The following is a 25,186-nucleotide window of genomic DNA, read 5'->3' as shown; positions in this document are numbered from 1 at the left end:
ACCATTCGTTGCAACCAAGGAATGCAGAATATCATCTCTGAATCCACAACACATGCAACCTTGATGGAGGTGGGCTACAGCAACAGAAGACCGCACCAGGTGCCACTCCTGTCAGCTCAGAACAGGAAACTGAGGCCACTATTCACATCGGCTCACCAAAATTGGACCAAAGAAGATTGGAAAAAAATGTTGGCAGTCTGATGAGTCTTGATTTCAGCTGCGACATTCAAATGGTCAGAATTCTCTGACCACTAAGTTACAAAGCTCAAATCATCTCAAATTGGTTTCTTGAACATGACAATAGGTTTACTGTATACTCCAATGGCCTCCACAGTCACCAGATCTCAAATCCAACAGAGCACCTTTGGGATGTGGCGGAACGGGAGATTGACATCATGGACGTACAGCCGACAAATCTTCAGCAACTGTGTGATCCAACTGTGTGATCCTATCATGTCAATATGGACCAAAATCTGGGGAATGTTTCCAACATCTTGTTGAAAGTATAAGAATTAAGACTCTTCTGGTTTCAAAAGGGGGTCTAACTTTTTACTAGCAAAGGGTACTTAATAAAGTGGCCGGTTAGTGTAGGTTGTGAATTGATGCTATGTAAATGAAACTAAACTGAACGGAATTTTCTTTATTACCCCTAATACATTTAGAATTTTTCACCATTGTGTTTTAGTGACACCTTCACTTGAAGCTTTGGCAATATTGGCAACCTGATATTTATAGATAGATAGATAGATAGATAGATAGATAGATAGATAGATAGATAGATAGATAGATAGATACAACACAGCACACCAGACAGCATCATAATCGGCATTTACGCAAATACTCAGGTGGGTGCAGCGCTCCTCCTCTTCAGTCTCCTCCTTGCTCCTGCTCAGTCAGTCAGTCAGTCAGTCAGGAGCTCTCTTCGGCGCTATCGCTATAATTGATCCAGATAAGGACTTTTTTCAGTCATGATTCGGGTTTCTTCGCCCGTGGTCGCATTGCTGCTGTTTGCGGTGAGTCCGGTCAGAGTTTCAGTCTCTTTAAACTGCAGTGTTTTTACGCGGTTACTATTTTGTAAAGCCTCTTGTTTATTTGCTGTTGTCTGAAGTTTCTACGGAGGTCTCAGAGGGACCTGAATTCCCTGTATGTAAATCTATAGTCAACAGAACAGCCTCGTCTCTGATAGTTGATCCTGGTTATGGACACACAGGCTGTAACTTGAGTGAGCGCTGTTGTACCGTTTTGTACGCAGGTTACTGTATGCTTCTCCTTTACTGACAAAAACGTTTCCATAAGGACAGACTTTAACAGACTAACTGTCAGAAACATTGTTCAGTTACAGCATTAAATTTAGATATGTTGACTCCTTCATTCTATAATGAGCCAGTCGAACAAATACCTGAATGCCATGGAAACGGAACTGTCACAGAGATAGTATCGTTTCTCATTTTCTCACCTTCGATCTTGTTTAACTTGTGCTAAGATACTGTAGTGTCATATTTTGCTGCTGCGGTACAAATTCATAGATTATCGTAAAGAGGAAATTGTTCGTGTCTCTATTGTGGATCACAACAGTGAGCAAAGCATTAGGGTAATTTATATTGCTGGCAATGTTAAAAGCCATACACGGTTGATTGCTAATGCATTAGAGACTGGTTAAGATGCATAAATACCTTGGAATAAATAGTCAGTAGAAGCAGTAATAGATTTCTTACATGAAAATGAAGGGTCCAAAAAATTGAGTTGTGTTAAGAGTCAGCATATCACCTCACATCAGCTCTGTTTTTATATTAAAATATGATTCCATTAGGTTCAGCAACAAATTTTGTAGACTGCAGTTACGTTGCAATTACTCAGGAATTCAGTTTGGACCAGAACAAGTTAACAAAACTGCTTCATTTGTATTATGAATCCTGAACTAAACCAGATCTCACTTTTGTCATCCATCACCATCTTGTACTTTATTTTTAACACTGGACTTTTTAGGTGCTGTTTTTATTGACAGTTGATTCTAGGTAAGAATTGAGCTGTCTTTGTCGTCTTTTGTGATGGGTTTTTGGAACAGCCGATCCAGAACAGCATGAAATGAAAAAAAATATTATCTAATTAAGACAAAGGAAAACAATAAACATATTCTGTGTGCTCAGTGTTTCACTCATGTCATGTACCTGGCACGGCTTCCATCTTGCCAGTCAACATTCGCTTAGACATGGGAAAGCCACTCCTTTCTCAGAAAGCATAGTTAAGTCTCCTGGGAGTGGTGGGGTGTGTCAATCTGCCCTCAAGTCTGCTACACAATACAAAGGATGGGTGCTTTAACACACCCACATGGGCCACCTTGTTAGAGATAAGTGTATGCTAAATTTTATCGGTATCAGTATCGGTATCAGTCCTGTGTCCTTTTGCCACAACTGGCAAGACTGACTGAAGTGCTGACAAAATGAAGGCAAAATGGATGCAATGCCACAATCCCAAACAGCTGAAATAAATAAAATTTAGTAGAACTAGAGTCCTACCAATACTTGGTACGACTGACAAGCCCAAACCAGAAATGTTTTTTCCCCTTGCTTTAGCAAAATATCACTGTTAATGTATAACGGTAACAATTTTGTCATGATTCACTACTGCCGAGTCAAGACAACCAAGACAGGCAGCTCTATAAATGTTCAGGGAACCTTTCCACATATCTGGTGGAAAATCAGACTTTGAAATTTTAGCTTTTGTAAATGCAGTGACTGGAATTGTTTGGAAAGTGGATCAAACTGTGAGTCCTGAACTGTTGTCACATGTAATACTGACATTGACTCCTATTACTGTGATAATGCATAGTAAGAATAGGTTTCAAGCTAAAACATGAACTTTCAAAAAACTTACAAGCGGTAAAAGTAGCTTTGTAGTTTGCTAGGTAGCTAATGTAGCAAACCAGCTGGATTAAAGGAGAGTCTCAGTAATTTGAGAAGCAACGCTGGAAAGTAAGTGACAACATCGCATGAAATCAACAGATAATTCTGCACCCCATATTGATAAACTCCTCGCTCAGCAGTGGCAAGTGCAGGTTGGTGGAGCTTGTGGTGCTGTGGCTTGAACACTTTAATGTCTAATCAGAAACCCAAAGCCTTGCCTGAGCCACCACCACCTAAATGGGAGGAGATGCTAACCTTTCAGTCTTTCTTGACTGACAAAGTACAGCTAACATAGCAACAAAGAAAATAGAAGTCAAACTTGAGTGACATGACAGTTACCAGAGTGGGGGTAATGTCAGAGTTACATTGAAAAGGGAAAATGGATTCACAAATATAATTTTGCACAAATGCATTGAAAAATAAATGAATGCAGAAATAATTAGCTGACAATGATTTAAGATATCTAAATTATAGGTTAAGAAAAAAAATGTAAATTCTTTATAAAGAAATAACTCAAAAAATAACGAGCTTCCCAGCTTCCTTGGGTTGGTCCCCAACAATACACCGACCAAATTTGAAATAGAATGGATGAATGTTTGTCGCAAAAGCTGAAGAACTGAAACCCAGACGGACACATATATAAATATTCTTCATTTATTTGCACAACTAGTGTGTTTCCCTGATGTCGCAGGGATGTTAGCATTAGCAAATATAGATGTTAAAGTAAGTTGTAAAATTGTGTCATCTGGGACATACTAGACTTTTTTCTTTTTACATGTTTTAATCAAAGAATTGCCAAACATAATGTTTGCAATAAACAGATTGTGTAGAAAAAAACAAATTAAAAAAATCTGCTTTTTGTCTTAAGCAGCAAAAAGAGTTTGCATTTGTTCAATGTTTATTTTTGAGTTCTCTCTAGTTCTAATCATGGCTGTGTGGTTTACAATCCTCAGTGTTGATCTACATGATGGAGTGACTTTTTTCTGTCGTGAACATCGGTCCAACTACTGGAAACAGCTGGCTTGCTGCAACACGTTCAAAAATACTCTCGCGGCAACTTAGTTCGTCAGGCCATGAAATCAGTCAGTACTTACTGCCACCCTTAAAATGTGTTTATACTCAAGCACAGAATCACAAATATACTTTATTTCAATTTTGTTTGAATGTTGTTAGAAGCGGAGTCCTTCTGCTCCTGAACATTAGCAGCGTGAGCAGCTACAGCTGCTCTGTGCTAACAGACACTCAGCTCCTGGCCTGTGTTAGCATTTGAAAATCCTAGTTTAGTGTTAGCATGACCTTAAGTTAGCTAAACTGGACAGCAGCCAGACATCTTTTGCACAATTTGATGCTACATAAACACCACTACTACAGGTACCAAGTAGACAGCAGAGAAGTGTGATTCTTTTATTATGAACTCTTTTAAGTTTTCAGCAAACACACTTATAACTTCATCTTAATAAAAATGGAATAGGCTCCACCTGGTGGCACAACAAGATACAACCACAATACATCTACAATCATTTTCTGATGGATAATCTTTACTTCCCTTATCTGTTGCTTTATCAGGTAATATATTTTTAATCAGTACTTATACTTTAATCATACTTAATGAAAACTTGGTGAGAAACCACGCTGTTTTGTTCTTGGTATCCTTAGAAGCATTTGTATGTGTGTGTGTGTGTGTGTGTGTGTGTGTGTGCGTGCGTGCGTGCGTGCGTGTGTGTTGTCAGTTTTTGATAGAAATAACTGCAGCTTTTACGTAAGATATTGTTTGTACTTTAAAATTTAGAAACAGCACCTGTCAGTTGCCCAAGAATATGCGAAGCAGAACAATAAATATTTTTTTGAAGTATCTCCCATAGTGCACTCAAGTCAGGATAACTGATATGTCAGCCTTTATGCAGCTGGTAAGGTGCTGGTTTATTGTGGAATAATTTCATGTGTTTTATTGTTAGGTTGTTTTGGTGGTGAATGCAAACTCTGGAGAAAATCTGGTAAGAAAAAGAAGAGAGTGGATTCTTCCTCCAAAGCCGCTAAAAGAAAATGTGGACTACACCAAAATGGATTCTATTGCCAGGGTAAGTCATTAATCTGCAATTTGCTTCAACTCTAAACACTAATTAAGGTGCTGCAGAAAATATGATAAAATACGTAGCTTTTGTGAAGCATCATTTGGGGCCAAACTTTATATTAAATGTATTTACTTTTACTGTTAGAGATAATGAAAACTGTTAGTTAGAGCATAAACACAATAACAACAGCCTAAGTAATAATTACATTTTTTTAAGTGGTTAAAAGGGCAGCTACACTCTGCACTGCACATATGATACATTCCAAGTTCCATGTCTCATATAAGGAAAACTCAAGCTTCAGTTTCACAGAGGTCGAGTGGGTATGTTTGGATGACCAAATCTCCAATTTTGAGATGAATATTATTAACCAGACATGGTTGGGACAGACGAATGAGTTGACTCTCACACCAGAAGTGTGCATAGGCAGGAGGTTCTTGCTTTTATGGTACAAATGTTTTTTTGTTTTTGTTTTGTTTTTTTGTATTTTGTGTTCTGGTGTAGTGAAATTATCAGGTGTTCTGCTTTGCATTTCAGATTCGATCAGACTATCAAACTGGGACAAATGTTGTCTACTCCCTAGAAGGCATTGGTGCAAACCAACAACCCTTCCATGTGTTTGTCGTTGATCCTAATACTGGAAACGTTCGTGTGACCAAAGTGCTTGACAGGGAGAAAATTGATACGTACAATGTGAGTGACTCTGTTCTATTGTACTTTTTTACTTTCATGTTATTTTATTCCCTTAATAAAGTTCTGCTTTCTATATTTAACACTGAGATGTTTGGCAGCATTTGCTACACAGTTTTTATGTTAAGACAAATGACAAGGACAACAGCATTTAAGTTTTTATTTTCTGCTGTTTCAGCTGTCAGGTGTTGCTACGTTTAGTAATGGCACCAAGGCCGAGAAAAAAATTGACCTACGAATCAAGGTTGAAGATGAAAATGACAATGCTCCAGTGTTCAGCGTAATGAAGCCTGGGGAGGTAGATGAGCTCAGCCCTATAGGTCAGTATTAAAGATTCTTATTCTGATCTGCAATGTATTCATTATATACAGCATAAAGCTTTGTGGTTTTGTTTTGGTAGCATCTTTCTGATCGTGTGCAAGTCAGAGAGAACAGAAAGTCAAAAAATCAACAGTGACAAAAGAGGAAGTTTTGGGGATGTGGGGGCTAATAAGTGCTACAACTAAATCAGAGAGTGTGTATTTATGAAGCAAAATATAAAGTCTCTGAACACAAAAACCTACTGGTATTTTGAAAGTGTTTTTTTTTTTAAATTCCAAAATTGCGTTATGCATTAGAGCCAAAAACTATAACAGCAGTGAGAACTGTCAGATTTTCAATTTTCCAACTGTCCAAAAATCACATTTTCAAAATCTCTTTATTCCACATGTCTAATCTAAAAGATCTGCAAACATTAAACCGTTTTCAGAATCAGTTAAAAAAAAAAAAAAAGTCTCTCCTCTTCAGCATTACTGACTTACATCTGGCTAACAGTCAACAAACAAAATTTCATGGACTTTTCAGCTTAACTCTGCTGAACTGCAGGCTGAATGAAAGAATGGAAACAGATTAAAAATGTTAAATAAAATATCACTGGCATGTGGAGACAACATTTTCCAGTATTAGTAGCACCTGTGGGGACCTGATTTTTTTTTAGTATTCTTTATAAAATAAAGAAATGCATCTTTTTTCCTTTTTATATGATTTATGATACTATAATTTTGTTAAACTACACAAAAGGTTTGATTGTTTTGAGTTGATTCTACTTCTAGCTATGGTTGTGCTGGTTCCACAGAGGTGCAGAACTTTGTATTGCACTGAAAAAGAGCCCACAGTGAGTAAAAATGTGTCAGTAGACAAAAAGAAGGCCAGAAACTGCATGGAGTTCAGAGGGTTAATTCCTTCCAGAGGAACTTCCTGTTGAACAATCAAAACAAGCTTAAAGTAGTAATAGCAGCACAAAAATGGTTGTAAACATTTTGTTAATTGCTTAAAAAAACAAACATGTGAAGTGATAGCATAAAGGAACACAGTAGCTTGCACTGCTCCTTTGGAGACGTTTAAATCAATTTTAAAAGCCACATTGATGTCCAATGAGTTTTGTGAGCTTAGGGTTTTTATTTCCTCCTGATCTTGAACATCAACCACTATTCAATTAAGTTTCATGACTGTTTCACCTAATTCTGGTTTGACAGGGACTTCAGTCATGAAAGTCACTGCAACAGATGCCGATGAACCAGGGAATGCCAATTCTATGATCGCGTACAGCATCATAGAGCAGAGGCCACCTCATGACATGTTCTCCATGGACCGTGCTGGGACCATCTTTGTCAACAAGCCTTTTTTGGACAGAGAGGTATAAACTTCACCAAAGTGGTGTCTGTTTTCTGTGTTGCAGATGAGACTGTGTGTGATTTTGTGACTTTACAAATACACTGATTTATATATCAGAAAATCCAGAAATATATCATCTCAGAGTAATTTCTTTCTAAAGCAAGTAAGTGCTTAGCAATGGGGAGAAAAAAATATCTTTCAACAGACAGAAACCCCAAACAAAGCCAGAATTACACCCTCTTGGACACACCCTCTTGTACCTTTGCCCTGATCTGTATCTTGCAGAGGTCTACAGTCAATTTTGTCTACCTAATGGCTTGTTAGATTGTTTTAGGAATGTGACATGGCTCTCTGCTGTGATTAACTTTGGTTTACCCAGACATTGAGGCTGGGAATTATAATATGTTCTAATTGCAGAAAGATGATCAGTACTTTCTGATGGTGAAAGGCCAAGACCTAAATGGCCAACCGGGGGGAAACAGTGGAACTGGTAATGTTACCATTAATGTACGCGATGTGAATGACAATCTTCCCACACTGGAAAAAGAACAGGTAGTTTTTAATTTTTTTTCTTACACACTCCTATATAAACTTGTTACTACAAACTGGTGAAAGTATAAAATGTTTCCAAATGTTTATATTCTTGTGACACAGAGAATATATTAATTTTTTGATATTAAGCTAATATCAAAGAAATGAACAAATGTTTTATCTTAAAATATTTAAAGAATTAGTGTTGAAATATGTATATTTGCATATTTCAACAAACATACATTTGATCTGCTTTAAATTTGGCTGTTATATTGCTGGAGAAGTGATGAAGTGCAGTGTCGAGTGTAAAGCAGATTAGATGAATGATTGCCATTTTGTGGCATTTTAGGGGTCCTTTTGGGATCCTCAGCCTGTGGGCGGACCTTTTGTTTGGCGGTCTGCAATGCACGCCAGGTGATGATGTCACATTTTGATTAAGTGTAGACCCTCACCCCATGGCTTAAAGGAGCATGTGGACCATTTGTGGAGCAGATGCTGTAATACTATGACTGCATTCTAATCAATGAAAGTGGCTGCATCAAGGGTGTGAGTAATGCATAAGTAGTGTATATGCGCAATGGATATTTGCACTGCAGGTGACCCGTCTTCGATCAAACACTATGGAGTCTTGATCACCCTGTTAGCATATCTGCTCCACCAACATACATTACTTAATTTTTTTATTTATTTTTTTTGTCTGCATTTATTCTCATTGTTTAACTCCACAGAAGGGGTGTCAACATTTCATGAGATTAATGCATATTTTAGTCTTGCAGCCAAATATTTTAATGTTTAGTGCGTGTGTGTGACCATCACCGGCCCTCCCTGAGAGCTAAGCTGATATTCTTTATTAGAATTCCCTAATAAAAGCCAGGGAAGGCAGTGCTACAGCTCAATGATGTGAAGGGGAAACAAAGGGTGGACAGGACAAAATAGAACAAACAGGGATAGGAGCTAGCAAGCAGTGCTGTAACAACTGACGGGTGTTAGGTGCTGTGTAATCCCCGACTACTAATGGCCCGTCAATAAAAACAAACAAACAACGAAAACGACAAAAAACAAAGAAAAAATCAAAAAATAAATAAATAAACAAATAGTATTGAACACCATAATTATGGATATCTTGACAGTCAGCCCGGTCTCACGGGGATTCGTGAAACTGTCACGTCAGTTTTTGTTTCGGTTTCGTGCGCACCAACACGATGTCGTCATGTTTTTTGTGCCGCTCACCACGAGCGAAACCCGCTGTGGTAATCACATCTGAAAGTGGTTTATACCGGCGGATTCATGACGATCTAAGCTGTCCATCGGCGTTTGCGGCCGCCGCTGCGGCCGCCACTTCGGCCGCCACTTCGGCCGCCGGACATTCTTTAAATTCCTATGCAAATTCGGCGGATTTATGACGATTTAAGCTGTCCATTGGCGTTTGCGGCCACCGCCGCGGCCGCCATTGCGGCCGCCAGACATCCGGCCACAGTGGCGGCCACAGCGGCGGCCGCGACAGCGGCCGCAAACGCCGATGGACAGCTTAAATCGTCATGAATCCGCCGGTATAAACCACTTTCAGATGTGATCCGGCCGCTGTTTCGCTCGTGGTGAGCGGCACGAAAAACATGACGACATCGTGTTGGTGCGCACGAAACCGAAACAAAAACTGACGTGACAGTTTCACGAATCCCCGTGAGACCGTGTTGTGACAGTATACAATAGAATAGGCCAGAAGAAGATAATACGAGGGAAAGAGAGAATGAGTTTAATGTAGAGACTCTCAAGAGAGTCCCATCATTGCCCAACAATGGGACTCAACAGGAGTAGGTGGGACTTGTCAAACATGCAAGTGTGAAGGACCCCAAACCCAGAACAGCTATCACGGCAATGCAGGGCCAAGCTGACAGTGAGCCCCATCCCCCTGGGCAGCAGGAGTCACAGGGCGGCACCATCAGAGAGCCACCGGGGCCAGCGTGTACCACACAGACCCCGAGAACAAGAGGGAGCAGCTACCGACACCCCCAGCACGCCAAAACCGACCCAGGCAGCCCGAGGCAAGAGGACCCACCCGCCACCCAAGCCCCAACCCCGCCCGCCCCAGCCCCCACCCGAAACCCCCACCCGAAACCCCCACCCCACCACCCCGCTCATTAATATTATTATATCCATTACTTAATCAGTGTAGCTACTCCATAATGTTTGATATGGGTAGTGAGTTAACATCATCATATTTGATGTCGAAGTTCAAAGACAAAATTCTTTGACAAATGTATGTCTGTCCTGCATCTGTGCATTAATATACACTTTAACCATTAACAGCAAGCACTGCACTGTTTTACTTGCAGTATGAGGGAGAGATTGAGGAGAACACACAAGGTGTGGAGGTGATGAGAATCAAAGCAGAGGACCTGGACCTCAAGGACACTGACAACTGGGAAGCTGTGTTTGATATTGTCAAAGGCAATGAGGCTGGGTATTTCAGCATCAAAACAGACCCCGAGACCAATGAGGGCATCCTCATGCTTGACAAGGTAGTGTGGTTTTTATTTCAAATCAAAAAGAGGCTAGGTGCAGACATGACTATGAAACAGAAATAGCTGATCAGCAAGTGTATGCATGTAAATATGTAACCATCTGACTCTGCAAAATTTTGTACAATATAACTGCTTAGAAATTTCTGATCATGTAAAAACTGAAACCAGTGTTCTCTGCATGTGCTATATCACAGGCTGTGGATTACGAGGATGTAAAGAACCTTGAACTAGGGCTTGCTGTAAGGAACAAGGCTCCACCATTTGATGGATTTGGATTAAGTAATGGAGGTAGTGGGGGAGTTGATGGTGCTGGTGGTACTGGTGGTGCCGGTGGTACTGGTGGTGCCGGTGGTACTGGTGGTGCAGGTGGTACTGGTGGAACCATTGGTGGCGGTGGCACAGGCAGCACAGGCAGCACAGGCAGTACCAGCGGTGCTAGCGGTGCAAGCGGTGCAGAATTTAAAACCTATCCTATCAAAATCAATGTGAAGAACCAGCCTGAGGGACCACGTTTTGATCCCAAAATTAAAGCTATTCCATTGTCAGAGGGAGGCCACTCCATCAACATTAACGATGTTATTGCCCGCTACCCTGCAATCGATGGAGACACTGGGAAACCAGCTGACAATGTCAGGTCTGCACATATACAAACACTAAGACATAAAGACTGATAAAGTGTAATATCAGCTTTACTTTCTGTGTACAATAATGGTAATGAACACATCGTATTTCTGTTGCAGGTATGCCAAGGGCTCAGACCCTGACAACTGGCTAACTATCGACCCGAAGACGGCTGAGATCAAATTGAACAAGATTCCTGACAGAGAATCTCCAGCCCTGGTCAATGGGACATATATTGCAAAAGTACTCTGCATTACAGAAGGTACCTACTCCAGTGTCAGATGGTTTACATATCAGAGCTAGTCTTGTTAAAGGCAGCTGTGGGTTGATGGTTTATTTGGGTGCCCTACATCTCTCTGGTGCCCAGCCTTTTGGGCTTTAAAGACATTTAACAATGAAGCATGACAAAATCCCAATGTACAGTTCCACAAGCTCTGAAAACACTATATTTTCACACTGACAGGACTAGTGCAAATAGTAGTGCAATATATATATTTATATATGTGTGTGTGTGTGTGTGTATACATACACACTATATTGCCCCAAATATTTGCTCACCCATCCAAATAATCAGAATCAGGTGTTCCAGTCACTTCCATGGCCACAGGTGTATAAAATCAAGCACCTATGCATGCAGACTGCCTTTACAAACATTTGTAAAAGAATGGGTTGCTCTCAGGAGCTCAGTGAATTCCAACTGTGATAGTATGCCACATGTGCAACAAATCCAGTCTTCAAATTTCCTCACTCCTAAATATTCCACGGTCAACTGTCAGCTGTATTATAAGAAAGTGGAAGTGTGTGGGACGACAGCAACTCAGCCACTAAGTGGTAGGCCACATAAACTGATGGAGCGGGGTCAGCGGATGCTGAGGCGCATTGTGCCAAGAGGTCGCCAACTTTCTGCCAAGTCAATCGCTACAGACCTTCAAACTTCATGTGGCCTTCAGATTTGCTCAAGAACAGTGCGCAGAGAGCTTCATGGAATGGGTTTCCATGGCCAAGCAGCTGCACCCAAGCCATACATCACCAAGTGCAATGCAAAGCGTTGGATGCAGTGGTGTAAAGCACGCCGCCACTGGACTCTAGAGCAGTGGAGATCCGTTCTCTGGAGTGACGAATCGCACTTCTCCATCTGGCAATTTGATGGACCAGTCTGGGTTTGGTGGTTGCCAAATGATACTTGTCGGACTGCATTGTGCCAAGTGTAAAGTTTGGTGGAGGGGGGATTATGGTGTGGGGTTGTTTTTCAAGAGCTGGGCTTAGCCCCTTAGTTCCAGTGAAAGGAACTCTGAATGCTTCAGCATACCAAGACATTTTGGACAATTCCATGCTCCAACTTTATGGGAACAGTTTGGAGCTGGCCCCTTCCTCTTCCAACATGACTGTGCACCACTGCACGAAGCAAGGTCCATAAGACATAGATGACAAAGTCTGGTGTGGATGAACTTGCCTGGGCTGCATAGAGTCCTGACCTCAACCCGATAGAACACCTTTGGGATGAATTAGAGCGGAGACTGAGAGCCAGACCTTCTAGTCCAGCATTAGTGTGTGACCTCACAAATGCGCTTGTGGAAGAATGGTCAAAAATTTCCACAAACACACTCCTAAACCTTGTGGAGAGCTGTCCCAGAAGAGTTGAAGCTGTTATAGCTGCAAAGGGTGGACTGACGTCACATTGAACCCTATGGATTAGGAATGGGATGTCACTTCTGTTCATATATATATATATATATATATATATATATATATATTACACACATATATATATATATATATATATATATACATATCATAGTGTATAGGATTTGCAGGTTAATATTCTACTAATTCAGGTTCTGCAGGCGGACAGCCTGTGTTTGCCTTCAGACAACAGTAACATCGCCATGACGGCAGCCGAGAGTACAATCTGTGGCTGGGATGGGTGGGCTTACTCGCAAGCTTCCTGGCCTTTAACCTGCAGGACACTGCAGGTTGGGGAGGGTGGTTCTGATGGTGCGCTCAGTGGAGTGGACCACCCTCCTCTTAGCCAAGACGTCCTGCTGGGTGCTGCTGCCCATCTAGGTGACACTTTCAACCAGAACAACTCTCAGTGGTGCAAGTGTAACTTTACTGAGCACCTTGAGAGGGAGCTTAAAGTCCCTCAGGTATCTGACTTGGTAGTTTGCTTTTGAGCTTTCTTTACTGCATTGTTAATGTAACAGGACCACGTCAGGTCCTGTGTGATGTCAACACTCAGGTACTTGAACTGTGATGTCACTGAACATCACAGTTTCTGTGACAGCTTAGAAAGTGGGATGGACAGTTCATAACATCGGTCATCTGTTGATGGATGAACATCATGTTTAATCGAGCTCTGTTGTACTAAAACTAAAGAACATGAATGACACCTGAAGAATATTGGGGTCCAGCATAGATGGGGTCCAGCAAGCTTGTTATAGTCAGGACTATCACAGTGAATGCATAGTCCTGATAGTATAGTGTTTAGGTCAGAGTGTAATAATATGGGTCTGCATGAGTGCAAAAGGCGTGGGAGAAATTACGTTCATAGATGCAACATGAATGTCTGTGGACATACCAAATCAATGCCTGACAAGATGACTCCCAGTATGCAGAAGTTTGACAGAAGAGGAATATTTCAGAATGAGAAATACCTAAATTACGAAATCACACAAGAATTTCTACAGAAGAAGAAAGTAAAAACTGTGACCGAGATGATTATGTTGCCTAACTTGAATCCAGCTGACCTTTGGGGTATTTTAAAGAAAAAGGTAAAGCAAACCAAGCCACCTCTGAAATCGTCTCTGATGAATCTCAGAACTTCTCTCCACATGATGCCATATTCTTGGTGAATGGATTACAGAACCACATAATGATGTCACCAGTTCAGTATATTGGAGTGCAAGCACTGACTGTGACATTTACTTTTGCTGATGTTAACATGCCAGTGACAGTATAAAGAATAGAAAATAAGGATCATGAAAAGACAGATTTGTTCCACTGTCAATCTGAACAGAAAATTAGCAGAGCAAACAGTTGTCCACCAACATCAGGATCAAAGTATCTGTCTGTAACACTTGCCTAAATAGAAAGAAAAGATAAGCAAAGGAAAATGCCAAGTGAAATGTTTGTATTTCTGTTTTGTCATCACAGACATGCCAGGTAAAACAGCCACTGGCACGATAGCCATTCAGGTGGAAGATTTTAATGACCACTGCCCCACTCTGACCAGTGACGTGCAGACTATGTGTACCACAATGGATGCTGTAATAGTGAATGCTAATGATGAAGACGCAAGTCCTAATGGACCTCCTTTTGAGTTTGCCATCATCCCAGAGGGCACTGAAGGAAAATGGCAAGTTCAGAAACTAAACGGTAAGAACCTTACTTTTTATATAGTAGTATAGTAGCTAAATATAAAAATAAGCTGTGGTATACAAGAATAGAGAATAAGTTACAAAATATCTCTGTATTGACTACGTTTGCCTGCAGATCTGTTTCTTTTTTAAAAATGGGTTCATATGAGTTGTTTCAAGCTGTACAGTTTACAGATTATGATCTTAAGCTACCCTTAAGTTTGTTTTGATTAAGACACTTTGTGTGAATCTTAGACTCAATTGAATGCCAACGAGTTCAGAACATTTTGTTTCTTAACTAAAACGTGGACTTCAATTCTTTAATCCAGAACACAGTGAATTTCAGAGTAATGCATGTTTTTTTCTTTACTTTTTGTTTTCTTGTCCTTGTTGGCAGACACTGCGGCTATCTTGAGGGCTCAGGAGTCCTTGTGGCCTGGTTTCTACGAGGTGGAATTTGAGGTGAGGGACCAGCAGGGAGAAGCCTGCCCAGAACCACAGAAAGTGAAGGTCAAGGTTTGTACCTGTGAGGATGGAGTGGTGTGTGGACAACGAGGTTCCAATGGCCAGCCCAGCAAGAAAACGGAATTAGGACCTGCAGGCATCGGACTGCTGCTACTGGGCCTATTGCTGCTGCTACGTAAGTAGCAGTGACGTGATGTGATGTTATGCTCATTCTGATGAGGATCAAAAACGTAACATCCCAGGCTTGATGGTTCCAGTGCTGTAGCTCTGTACTTAAAATACAACTTGCCACATTAAGAATGTTGCTGAAGAGGTTATCTTGAACTGATTAAAATACATGTAGCAAGGCTTAGTTTCATTTCTGGTGCATCAAAATGTATACAAGTTGCAGAGAATTTTTAGAACAGTCATTAATTTATCAGCACTGCTGGAGGAGACAGTTCAAGTGGAATCATTGAGTTTCAGGTTAGCACAGCTGCTATGTTTTGTGGTTGTTGAAAACTTGGAGGTGTAAAATAAAAGCTGAAGATGTTTTTTCAGATAGCTTCTCAGCTTTACATTTAAATAAGAACTTTACTGAGCTGTTAAATTCCCTTTTCAACATGACTAATATTGGTCAAGCCAGATGGTGTTGTGCTAATGCTGCACAAATGCTTACTGTAAAAGCAGGCATAATCACACTGTAATCTGTCACTTAATCCTAAACTGCACCTCCCCTCAGTGAACCTTTGGAGTATTTAAGTTGGACTAAAGTTGTTGTTTTTTTTTTACAGTCATCCCTCTGTTGTTACTCTTCTGCCAGTGTGGGGGTGCTGCAGGTTTTCCAGACCTCTTTACTGAGATGCCGTTTGACACCAAGTCACACCTCATTAACTACCACACTGAGCGCCAGGGAGAGAACACGGTGAGGCCAACATATCGAAACACCTTTCCTTTGTGGTTGAGATCAGACGTATTGGCACACATTGTGGTAATGTACTGTTAAGATGATGTCTGCTTGAAAGCATTAAGTGATTTTGACCACATTAGATTTATTTTTTATTTTTTGCTATACTGTAATGTTCTAACGCCTGGGTGATTATAGGAGATGCCACTGCTAAACATGCCAACTCAAATGGATGGAGATATGATCACCATGGGGATGGGCGCGGCCAAGACAGCTTCAGCAATGTCCCCTATGGGAGGTTTGGATTTCCAGCCATCCGTCACTTCCATGAATGGGATGAATGGGGGTGCCATTCAAGAGGGTTTATCAAGTGCAAACAGAGAAGGAATGTGGGGGATGAACCAGGATGAAGGCAGTGGCTTCTACTCTGAGTATGAGGGCATGGACTCACAAGGAGGTGGAGGAATTTACGCTGGCATAGCATTGCCAGATCACTTCCTGGGACAGTACTACAATCAGGTGAGTAGTCAGCTGACCAGAAGAAAAGGCTTAACAGCAGACTAAAACAAAATTTCTGATTGGCGTTAATTCTAAATATCTATTTTAAAGAGCTCTTTAAGTAACTTGCTGTGCATTAATTGACATGCTTTTGGGCACTACCACTTCACAGTGGGATATCAGGCATTATGTACATTTTCTGATGTTTTGCAAACAGATGTCTGTGGTATGTCTACTGCCTAATATCATGTGGAACCCCATGTGGAACCTTTGATATTATATTTTAAACTGTATTAAACTTCTGTTTATTTCAAGATAAAAACACAAATTAAATTCATAAAAGAGACTCAACAAAAAAAAAAATAACCTTGTTGATGAATGCTCTTTCAACAGAAGATAGCAAGGGGAACTGACAATCTTGAAGTAAAAGATGGTCTGTTAGTGTATGACTACGAGGGCCAGGGATCCTCTGCTGGCTCAGTGGGCTGCTGTAGCCTTCTAGAATCTGAAAATGACCTGCAGTTCCTCGATGACCTTGGACCGAAATTCAAGACTCTTGCTGAGGTGTGCGGAGGCAAGAAGATCCCAACTGAGGTCAAACAAGTGTGCCCTCCTCTGCCCAGTTCATCCATAACTACTGCCCAAGCGTCAGTATCCAGTTTGATGATGGCCCAACAACTGCCCCCTTCACCCAAACTGCAACCAACTATCCCCAAGGCAGAGCAGGCTGTGGTCAGGAAGGCAACTGAGAGCTCTCAGTTGGAGATGGAAAGGACAGCCACAGTGAGGGAAGGGATGACCACAGTGAAAACAGGAGTGGCAAATCAAAACCAGATGCTATTACTACAGCAGCAGCCACAGCCTATCTACTACACCACCACCCCTGTATTGCAACCGATGCACTATGTAGTTCAGCCACAAGTTCAGAACTCCATGCTGCTGACTGAAGCACCAGCCACCAACCTTCAAGGTATGGTACTGGTTAACGACACCCAGTCTAGGCCTTCCCAAGGAGTAATCATTCAAGGGCAGACAGTGATGTCCAGTGGGCAAGCCCAGGGTCCCGGCATGGTGTTGGTAGCAAACAGTGAGGTTCATGGGAGCCGTGGAAACCTAATCCATGCTGGAAACTTCTCTGGTTCCCAGCCTGTGATGCTAGTTGAGAGCAAGGTCCCTGCAGCGTCTATGAAAGTGTTGAAGGGAAGCCAGACATGCCTTTTTCAAGGAGGTTCTCTACAGTCGGGAGGGCTTTCAGGATCTCAAACAGTCCTGATGGTCAGAGAACCAACAAGCAGCAGTCAGCTGGTTAAGGAAGCAGGAAATCTGTCCCAGAAAAGTGACGTATCTGGCCTACAAACAGTCCTCGTCGGCAAGGGCAGCCCATCCATTAGCTCTCGGAGCAGCAATTTGGGATCTTCTACTACCACAGTGAGCACAGCTCCCACCTACTCCAAGGTGGTGGTGCACGAAACGAGAGACATTCAGTAAATGAAAAATTGCCTAGACAGCAATAAACCTTTTCCAGATGCCAAACATTCCTCTGCCCTGTTCTCTGGTGATGGGGGCCTTGTGGGACTCAAGTAATGCAAGACAGCTAATGGAGAGAGCACAGATTCTTTATAGTACTTTTAAATTTCATAAAGGGGGCGGGGAGGGATGGGGGAGTGTGGGGCCCCCAAAACACAGGAAACATTACAGTTAAATGGTCACTACTACAACAAGGATAGAAGTAAATAGTTAAAATGTTAACAACAAAAAAGTACCAAATTGGATATTATAAAAAATAATATTAATAAGATGATCCTGGAATTGACTGCACAGTGGTACAGTGGTTAGCACTTTCACCTTGCAGCAAGAAGATCCCTGGTTCGAGTCCTGGCATGAGCCTGGGATCTTTCTGCATGGAGTTTGCATGTTCTCCCTGTGCATGCGTGGGTTTTCTCCGGGCACTCAGGCTTCCTCCCACAGTCCAAAATATGCTGAGGTTAATTGATGACTCTAAATTGTCCGTAGGTGTGAATGTGAGTGTGATTGTTTGACTATATATGTAGCCCTGCGACAAACTGGCGACCTGTCCAGGGTGTCCCCTGCCTTCGCCCGAGTCAGCTGGGATAGGCTCCAGCATCCCCCGTGACCCTAGTGAGGATAAAGCGGTGTATAGAGAATGGATGGATGATCCTGGAATTATTCCACCTGACTTATTAAGCCTTACTTTGCCATCCCTTTTTAATGTACACACTACATCATCTTCAGTCAACTTGTATGGGTAACTTCAACTTTGTCACGTTATGTTTTGGGCTGTCTAGTCTTCTGTTGCCTTGTATTGTCTTCTATATAGTTATATGATTATATGTTATTTTGTACCAATAAAAAGAAAATATTAAATCATCATTTTGGAATCTATTGGATTTGGGTTGATTTTTATCACTGTAATTATGGGTCCAAAAAGTGTTTAGACCTCTTCTTCTTTTGGCTGTTTCATGGTGATAGAACCATTTAAAAAAATATTTGATGCCTTTCATTTGGGTTTTGCTTAAAGGACACTGTAAAAAACCTAACTGATCTGATTTTCTTTTCAAGTGACACAACTTGAAGGCAATATCCTGTGGGGCTACTGTTATTTGTACAGTTGTGAACAAAAGTTTACCTACACTTGTAGAGGCCATGCAGATCATGGCAGTTTTCAGTGTCCAATGACTCCTAGAGCTCTTCATTTTCTATGATGGAAACGTGTCTTTGTCTTAAAAAGCAATCATCCATTTTTGTAACTTCATAAATTTGCAATAGATCTTCTGGTCAAAAATATGCATACAGCAACTTGAATCATCTTTTTTGGTAATGTAGATAGTTGTATTAACTTTTTGTGAGTGGTAATGATTTTCAACAGAGGCTGACTGAGCAAATTTCAAAAAGACCCAATTTAACACACTAAACCACAGAAACTACAGTGAAAAAGCCTGAGAAGCTTAGCACAAATGTGAAAACGTAAATCATTTACTTGAGCAAATCAGCTAAGTCACTTGAAACCATATCAAAGCAGGTACAGATCCCAAAATCAACTCTTTGTAAGCATAAAGTGCATGATCAGGAAGAAAACACAAACTCTCACCTGCTGCTGAGAGATAATTGGTCAGGATAGTCAAGAGTCATCCAGAAACCACCCAAAAGCAGATCTACAATGTATAAGAGCTGCTGGAACACAGCTGTAAGTGTCTACAGTCAAGTATGTTTTACATCAATATGGGTTAAGTGGGGTTGCTGTGCAAGAAAGAAACCTTTGCTCCAAAGGCTCAACTGAAGTTTGCTGCTGATCACATGGACAAAGAAAAGGCTGGAGATCTTTTTTTTCTGGAGAAAAAGTCTGTGGTCAGATAAAACTTTTTTTTTTTTTTTTTTTTTGCTATTTGGCCACAGTGACCAGAAATATGTTTGGGAGAATACAGGTGAGACCTTTTACCTCAAGTACACTATGTTTTTGGGTTGCTTTACCGCCAGTGGAACCTTTGCTTTGAACTAATAGAATGTCAGAAGGTTAGGGTCTTGGATGCAGTCGGGTGTTTCAATAAAAAATGGCCAAAATACATCAAAATGGTAAAGAAACAAATAAATCTGACTAGAATAAATGTTTAACTTGGGAAATAAGAGCTAGAGTCCTGAAATTTTGAAGCGTTATTGATATCTACATATGGTCTTACATACCTACATACATACAACACTGTTTTGATAGAAGAATACAAACCAGATTTACCATGGTATATATTACATTATTCCTCAAGCTATGACTCTTCAAACATTGCTCCACAAACTGGCACAAAGAAAACATGCAACAATCAGCATAACCCCATCTCTCTTTAAAAATTTTAATTAAAGAATTAGTGACCTCAGATTTTACATGTTTTACTTAATAACATACAAATGGACAGACAAAAATCAGACGAGTATGAAATAGGCAAGAACCTTTTTCAATCAATCAATCAGTCTTTATTTGTATAGCACTTTTCATACAATGAAACTGCACCACAAAGTGCTTCACAACATTAAAAACATTGAATTAAAAACATTGAAATAAAAACAAGAAAATCTTTCCCTCCCACCCTGGGTATGTACATATATATACAGATAGATATACAGATAGATAGATATACAGATATACAGATAAACAGATATATAGATATACAGATAGACAGATAGACACTATTAATCTCCAAAGAGAAATCCACAGTTCCAGCAGCATGAAAGGTAAAGAACATGAGAGCATGCAAGTTACATATAAAACTATAATAAGATATAAACATCTGGCAGTTCAACAGTGCAGTAGTGCAGTTGTGCAAAATGAGAGTGTGTTACTGTCTGCAGCAGTCTGTTTTTCACACTTTAGTTCAGCAAGTAGATGTGTGTGTGTGTGTGTGTGTGTGTGTGTGTGTGTGTGTGTGTGTGTGTGTGTGTGTGTGTGTGTGTGTGTGTGTGTGTGTGTGTGTGTGTGTGTGTGTGTGTGTGTGCGCGCTAGGACTACTTTACCACGAACTACTGCATCATTGCGGCATAGAATGGAGGCATGTGACACTGCATATTTGACAGGCACGTGCAGGGGGGCGGAGGGGGCTGAAGCACCTGCCCCTTTTGCCTTGAAGCCCAAAGTGCCCTTTTGTCAAAGTTGCTTTTTAAATATTATTTTATTTTATTTAGTTTTTTTTATCTGTAAGTTTGTGTGTGTAAAAGTATTTGACGCTCAAAATAATAAGATAAGATAATCCTTTATTACTCCCCGTGTCCGGGGAAATTTCTCATGTTACAGCAGCATACATCATACAGTAGAGCAACAATAGCAACAGTAAACAACAATATAATGATAATAATAATCACAATCACAATATGTCCAGGAGTGTAGGAAGGGAAAGGTGGCTTATGGAATGATGTGAAGTACAGAGAAACTATGCAGATTATGTGGTAAGGGATTGTGTGAAGCAGTCCATTTTTGTGTAAACATCAGCCAGTGATGCTGGTGTTATAAAGTCTTATAGCAGGCTGAAAATAAATAAATAAATAAATAAATGAAACAAAAATAAAAATAATAATGATTCAGATCTACCCTCTGGAGGATAAAGCGGTGTATAGAGAATGGATGGATCTACCCTCCACTGGTCACATGACCTATGTAGACGTCCCTCACTGCCCTGACGCGCCCAGAAGTGCCTGTAGCTCAGCGTACCACTGCCAGTCTAGAAACCAGACCTGGGGGAGGACTTCAACAACTGGTGGTCCAGTGAGGAGGTTTTGCAGAGGGATTCCTTTGTGCTCTGTGCATTTTTGCAAGATGACTGAAGTGAAGTGAGCATCCTGTGTGTGTGTGTCTGACTCTACACACACCTCTCATAAGTTATAGCCACTAGTTAACCACACAGAGTGCTGAGAGGATAAAATATGCCAGGCTTCTTTTTGTTTCTGTATGTTTCTTTTGTCATGAGCAAAGTGTATCAGAGAGATGTATTATTTTACTGTCAGTGAGTTGCAGTGCGTTTCCTGTGTTTCGAGAGGCAATGAGGCGTTGGTTATTTATTTCACTAAAACTATGTACATGCATTTTTACATAATTTTGGACTTTGCAGTATAAATACAATAACAATAATAATTAGAAGAATTTGAATTGTGATTTTCTCAACCTCTTATTTAAAGATATCAGTACTTGTTTAGAACATTTGTATATATAGACAAATTAAATATAATATGCATAAATATAAAATATAGAACTTTTATAACTTTGCTGTCTTGCACAAAGTGGATAGTCAAACTGAATAAAAGCATAAATACATTTAACTACATGATTTCTGAATCATTTAGTTTTTACTTTATTATTAGCACTACGAATAATTAAGAGCAGATTATGAATCAGCACCATGGAGCAAATCCGTGCTATACAGTATATGTCTTGAAAAGGTATGAAATTTAAAAGCAAGGACTCGAGGAAAAGTAGCCCCAGTTAAACAGTCCAGTGTCTAATGGTGATCTAAATTAAACTTCAAAATAACAATAATTTATCAGCATTGTTGAAGCACCTGATGCTGGCCACAACAAGGTGTGAACCACTGACCTTCTGAGCAGTAGTCCAGAGACTTAACCATTGCACCACTGCTTCCATATTATAGTCTTCATGAATATGGGTTACTACAATTCAGCAAGTTAAATTGTAAGGTGTGTTTCAAATTTGTGCTCCATGTGCCCCCTTTTAACCTTGAGCACCTGCCCCTCCAAAGGTATCTGCACTGCCCTGATATTTGATAATAAAGCCAACTCTTCCTCCAGAGTCTCGACAACATGCCTTCATTATCAATGTCCATTAAAACAAAGCAAAATTTTGTCAGCCTGAGTTGTAGTGGTCACTGGGAATCACAATATAGGACATTATATATATATATATATATATATATATATATATAGTAGGATTTCTTAATATGTGTTTGTAAAGTTTGAATTGTTTTCTCCACCAAATAATGAAATGTTACGGTAAATGGGATTAAGATTACTTCGTGCAGAATTATGGAGTAGTCTGGTTTTCGGACAGCGAAATATTTGAGTTAGGCTAAATATAATAATGCAGCATCTGAAACATCTCTTGCTGCACACAAGAAAGATTTCATAAAGGGATAAGGGAATTATTTTAGCTCAATAAAGTTCTGAGTAGAATTTCGGTAACTGGAATCAGATACAAGTTAGTAACCAAAATGTGAACAATAACCAATTGAGTTAACTGGACTTAGTTATTAAAACATTTATTTCCTAACAACAGACAAGACAACAACAACTATGATTAATGACATATATCAACTAAGAGCACAACAATACACATACAACACAAAACACTAACACAAAAGAAACAATGAGCGGAATGTGAATGACAGGGAAGGCAAGGAATACAACACAAAATTATGACGCAATGTAGGGAGAATATTACGTTATAATATGGTGCTCCCGGAGGAAGGAATTAGGAGACCACACCTGAAAGCAGCCATAATTTTTGGGAAATGCCAATGTGAAATTTTGCCAAATTAATGGTTTTAGGAAACTTAAGAATTTCGAAGAATGCACCAAGTATTTAGTGACTAGAAGGTACTTGCGTGCCCGTGATGATGATGACGAAGGTGACGATGATGTGTCCGGTCCAGTCGGCCTGTGGAAGCGGGTCGGAACAGCGTTGAACAGAGTGGAGCCTCAAGTCGACTTCAAAAATCAGGAGAACTCAAAATGGTGCTTTCAGGCATGGTCTTTTAAAACGGATTCTTGCATCTCATTAATACATAAATGCATTTGCACATAATTCTCTAGTGTCTATAACTCCCAAAATATTATAATATGGTGAACATGGTTTACCTAATTGCATTGCTGACAGCCAGAGGATCAGAATGATACCAAATATGATTATGTAGATGACAGACATGTTACGAATTATCATACTGACACCAATCAAATCAAAAATACGAAATAATGTAGACTGACCATTAGGTTATTGAAAAGTTCATTTGTTCTTGGAACTGAGTCCAGAATTGTGGGATTATTGTCTTTGTTGGTTCTGATGTGAGTCCAGAGTTCCTTTGTCAGTGGAAGTGGAATGTCTTTGAAGTGGTCCTCCAAGTTTCTTCCCTTCTTCCCTTCTATTGTTCAGGAATCAGTCAGAATATTGATTGCCAGCAATTTGGTCCCTTTGTGGGCTTGGTGATACTTGGGGGTTTTGAGCCAGTCTCTTGCTAAGACAGACCCAAAACACATCTTGGAGGTCTGTATTGGGGGAATCCTTTAAAGTAAGCTTTCGGCCTTGCTTCCTGCTGATTCAATGATTTTGCACCCTCAAACATGTCCCACATCTGGCGTGGTGTCCTGGTGTACCTTTTGCTCAGCTGATCAAAAAGGGAGCCCGTCTCCATCCTGTGACTGCAGAGGTGGTAGAGCTATAAGTGGGGGTAATAAACAAAACCCTTTATTACAATATATGTCATTCATGTGTGTGTGTGTGTACATCTATCTATCTATCTATCTATAATAGATAGATGTCTGAGCTCCTCACCCCATAAATGACTGATTCACATGTTGTAGTACTTATTCTGGCAGTGTCGATTAGAAAAATAACCTCCCAGAATATGTATGTAATTTCCTTAACGTCATGCCATATATGTATATATATATATATATATGTATGTGTGTGTGTGTGTGATTGTTCGTCTGTATATGTAGCCCTGCAACAGACTAGCGACCTGTCCAGGGTGTCCCCTGCCTTCGCCCAAGTCAGCTGAGATAGGCACCCCCCGCGACCCTAGTGTGGATAAAGCGGTGTATAGAGGATGGATGGATGCATGTGCATGATTTGTAAGATATGCTTAGAAGCATCTTTTTATTACAGATTTGCAGTTGTCACACATGGAATGTGGGACTAAGTAAGGGTGGACTATGGAAAAGAGTTTTACCTCAGCATGTCCATCCATCCATTTTCCTCCGCTTATCCGGGGCCGGGTCATGGGGGCAGCAGGCGAAGCATGTCGTTCCAGACGTCCCTCCCCCCAGCAACGCTTTCCAGCTCTTCCTGGGGGATCTTGAGGCGTTCCCAGACCAGACGAGATATATAATCCCTCCAGCGAGTTCTGGGTCTACCCCGGGGTCTCCTCCCAGACGGACATGCTCGGAAAACCTCCAGAGGAAGTCTCCCTGGAGGCATCCGAATCAGATGGCCAAACCACCTCAACTGGCTCTTTTCGATGCGAAGGAGCAGCGGCTCTACTCCGAGCTCCCTCCGGATGTCTGAGCTCCTCACCCTATCTCTAAGGCTGAGTCCAGCCACCCTACGGATGAAGCTCATTTCGGCCGCTTGTATCCGCGATCTTGTTCTTTCGGTCACTACCCAAAGCTCATGACCATAGGTGAGGGTTGGAACGTAGATGGACTGGTAAATCAAGAGCTTCGCTTTACGGCTCAGCTCCCTCTTCACCACGACGGTCCGGTACAACGC

At 40.8% G+C, this 25,186-nt stretch overlaps 1 protein-coding gene across 2 annotated transcripts; it reads left to right on the top strand.

Moving 5' to 3' along the window:
• Nucleotides 1-871: 871 nt before the first annotated feature.
• dsg2.1 (desmoglein 2, tandem duplicate 1) lies at nucleotides 872-18,597 on the top strand. 2 transcript variants are annotated; one of them, XM_022220257.2, is made up of 14 exons: nucleotides 872-1,013; nucleotides 4,859-4,981; nucleotides 5,510-5,665; nucleotides 5,841-5,982; nucleotides 7,177-7,337; nucleotides 7,733-7,867; nucleotides 10,180-10,365; nucleotides 10,563-11,002; nucleotides 11,109-11,251; nucleotides 14,143-14,364; nucleotides 14,743-14,985; nucleotides 15,584-15,714; nucleotides 15,895-16,215; nucleotides 16,588-18,597. In XM_022220257.2, the coding sequence occupies exons 1-14, from the start codon at nucleotides 969-971 to the stop codon at nucleotides 17,680-17,682; spliced, it is 3,543 nt and encodes a 1,180-aa protein (XP_022075949.1). In that variant the 5' UTR covers nucleotides 872-968; the 3' UTR covers nucleotides 17,683-18,597. The 2 variants fall into 2 exon arrangements, with proteins under 2 accessions (XP_022075949.1, XP_051803244.1); XM_051947284.1 differs by lacking the exon at nucleotides 16,588-18,597 and having other exon boundaries at nucleotides 15,895-16,579.
• Nucleotides 18,598-25,186: the final 6,589 nt, after the last annotated feature.

The sequence above is a fragment of the Acanthochromis polyacanthus genome, chromosome 4 (assembly GCF_021347895.1).
Source record: "Acanthochromis polyacanthus isolate Apoly-LR-REF ecotype Palm Island chromosome 4, KAUST_Apoly_ChrSc, whole genome shotgun sequence".
Taxonomy (NCBI): Eukaryota; Metazoa; Chordata; class Actinopteri; family Pomacentridae; genus Acanthochromis; species Acanthochromis polyacanthus.
Note: the sequence above shows the minus strand (reverse complement) of the source record. Positions and strands in the feature narration are given on the sequence as shown.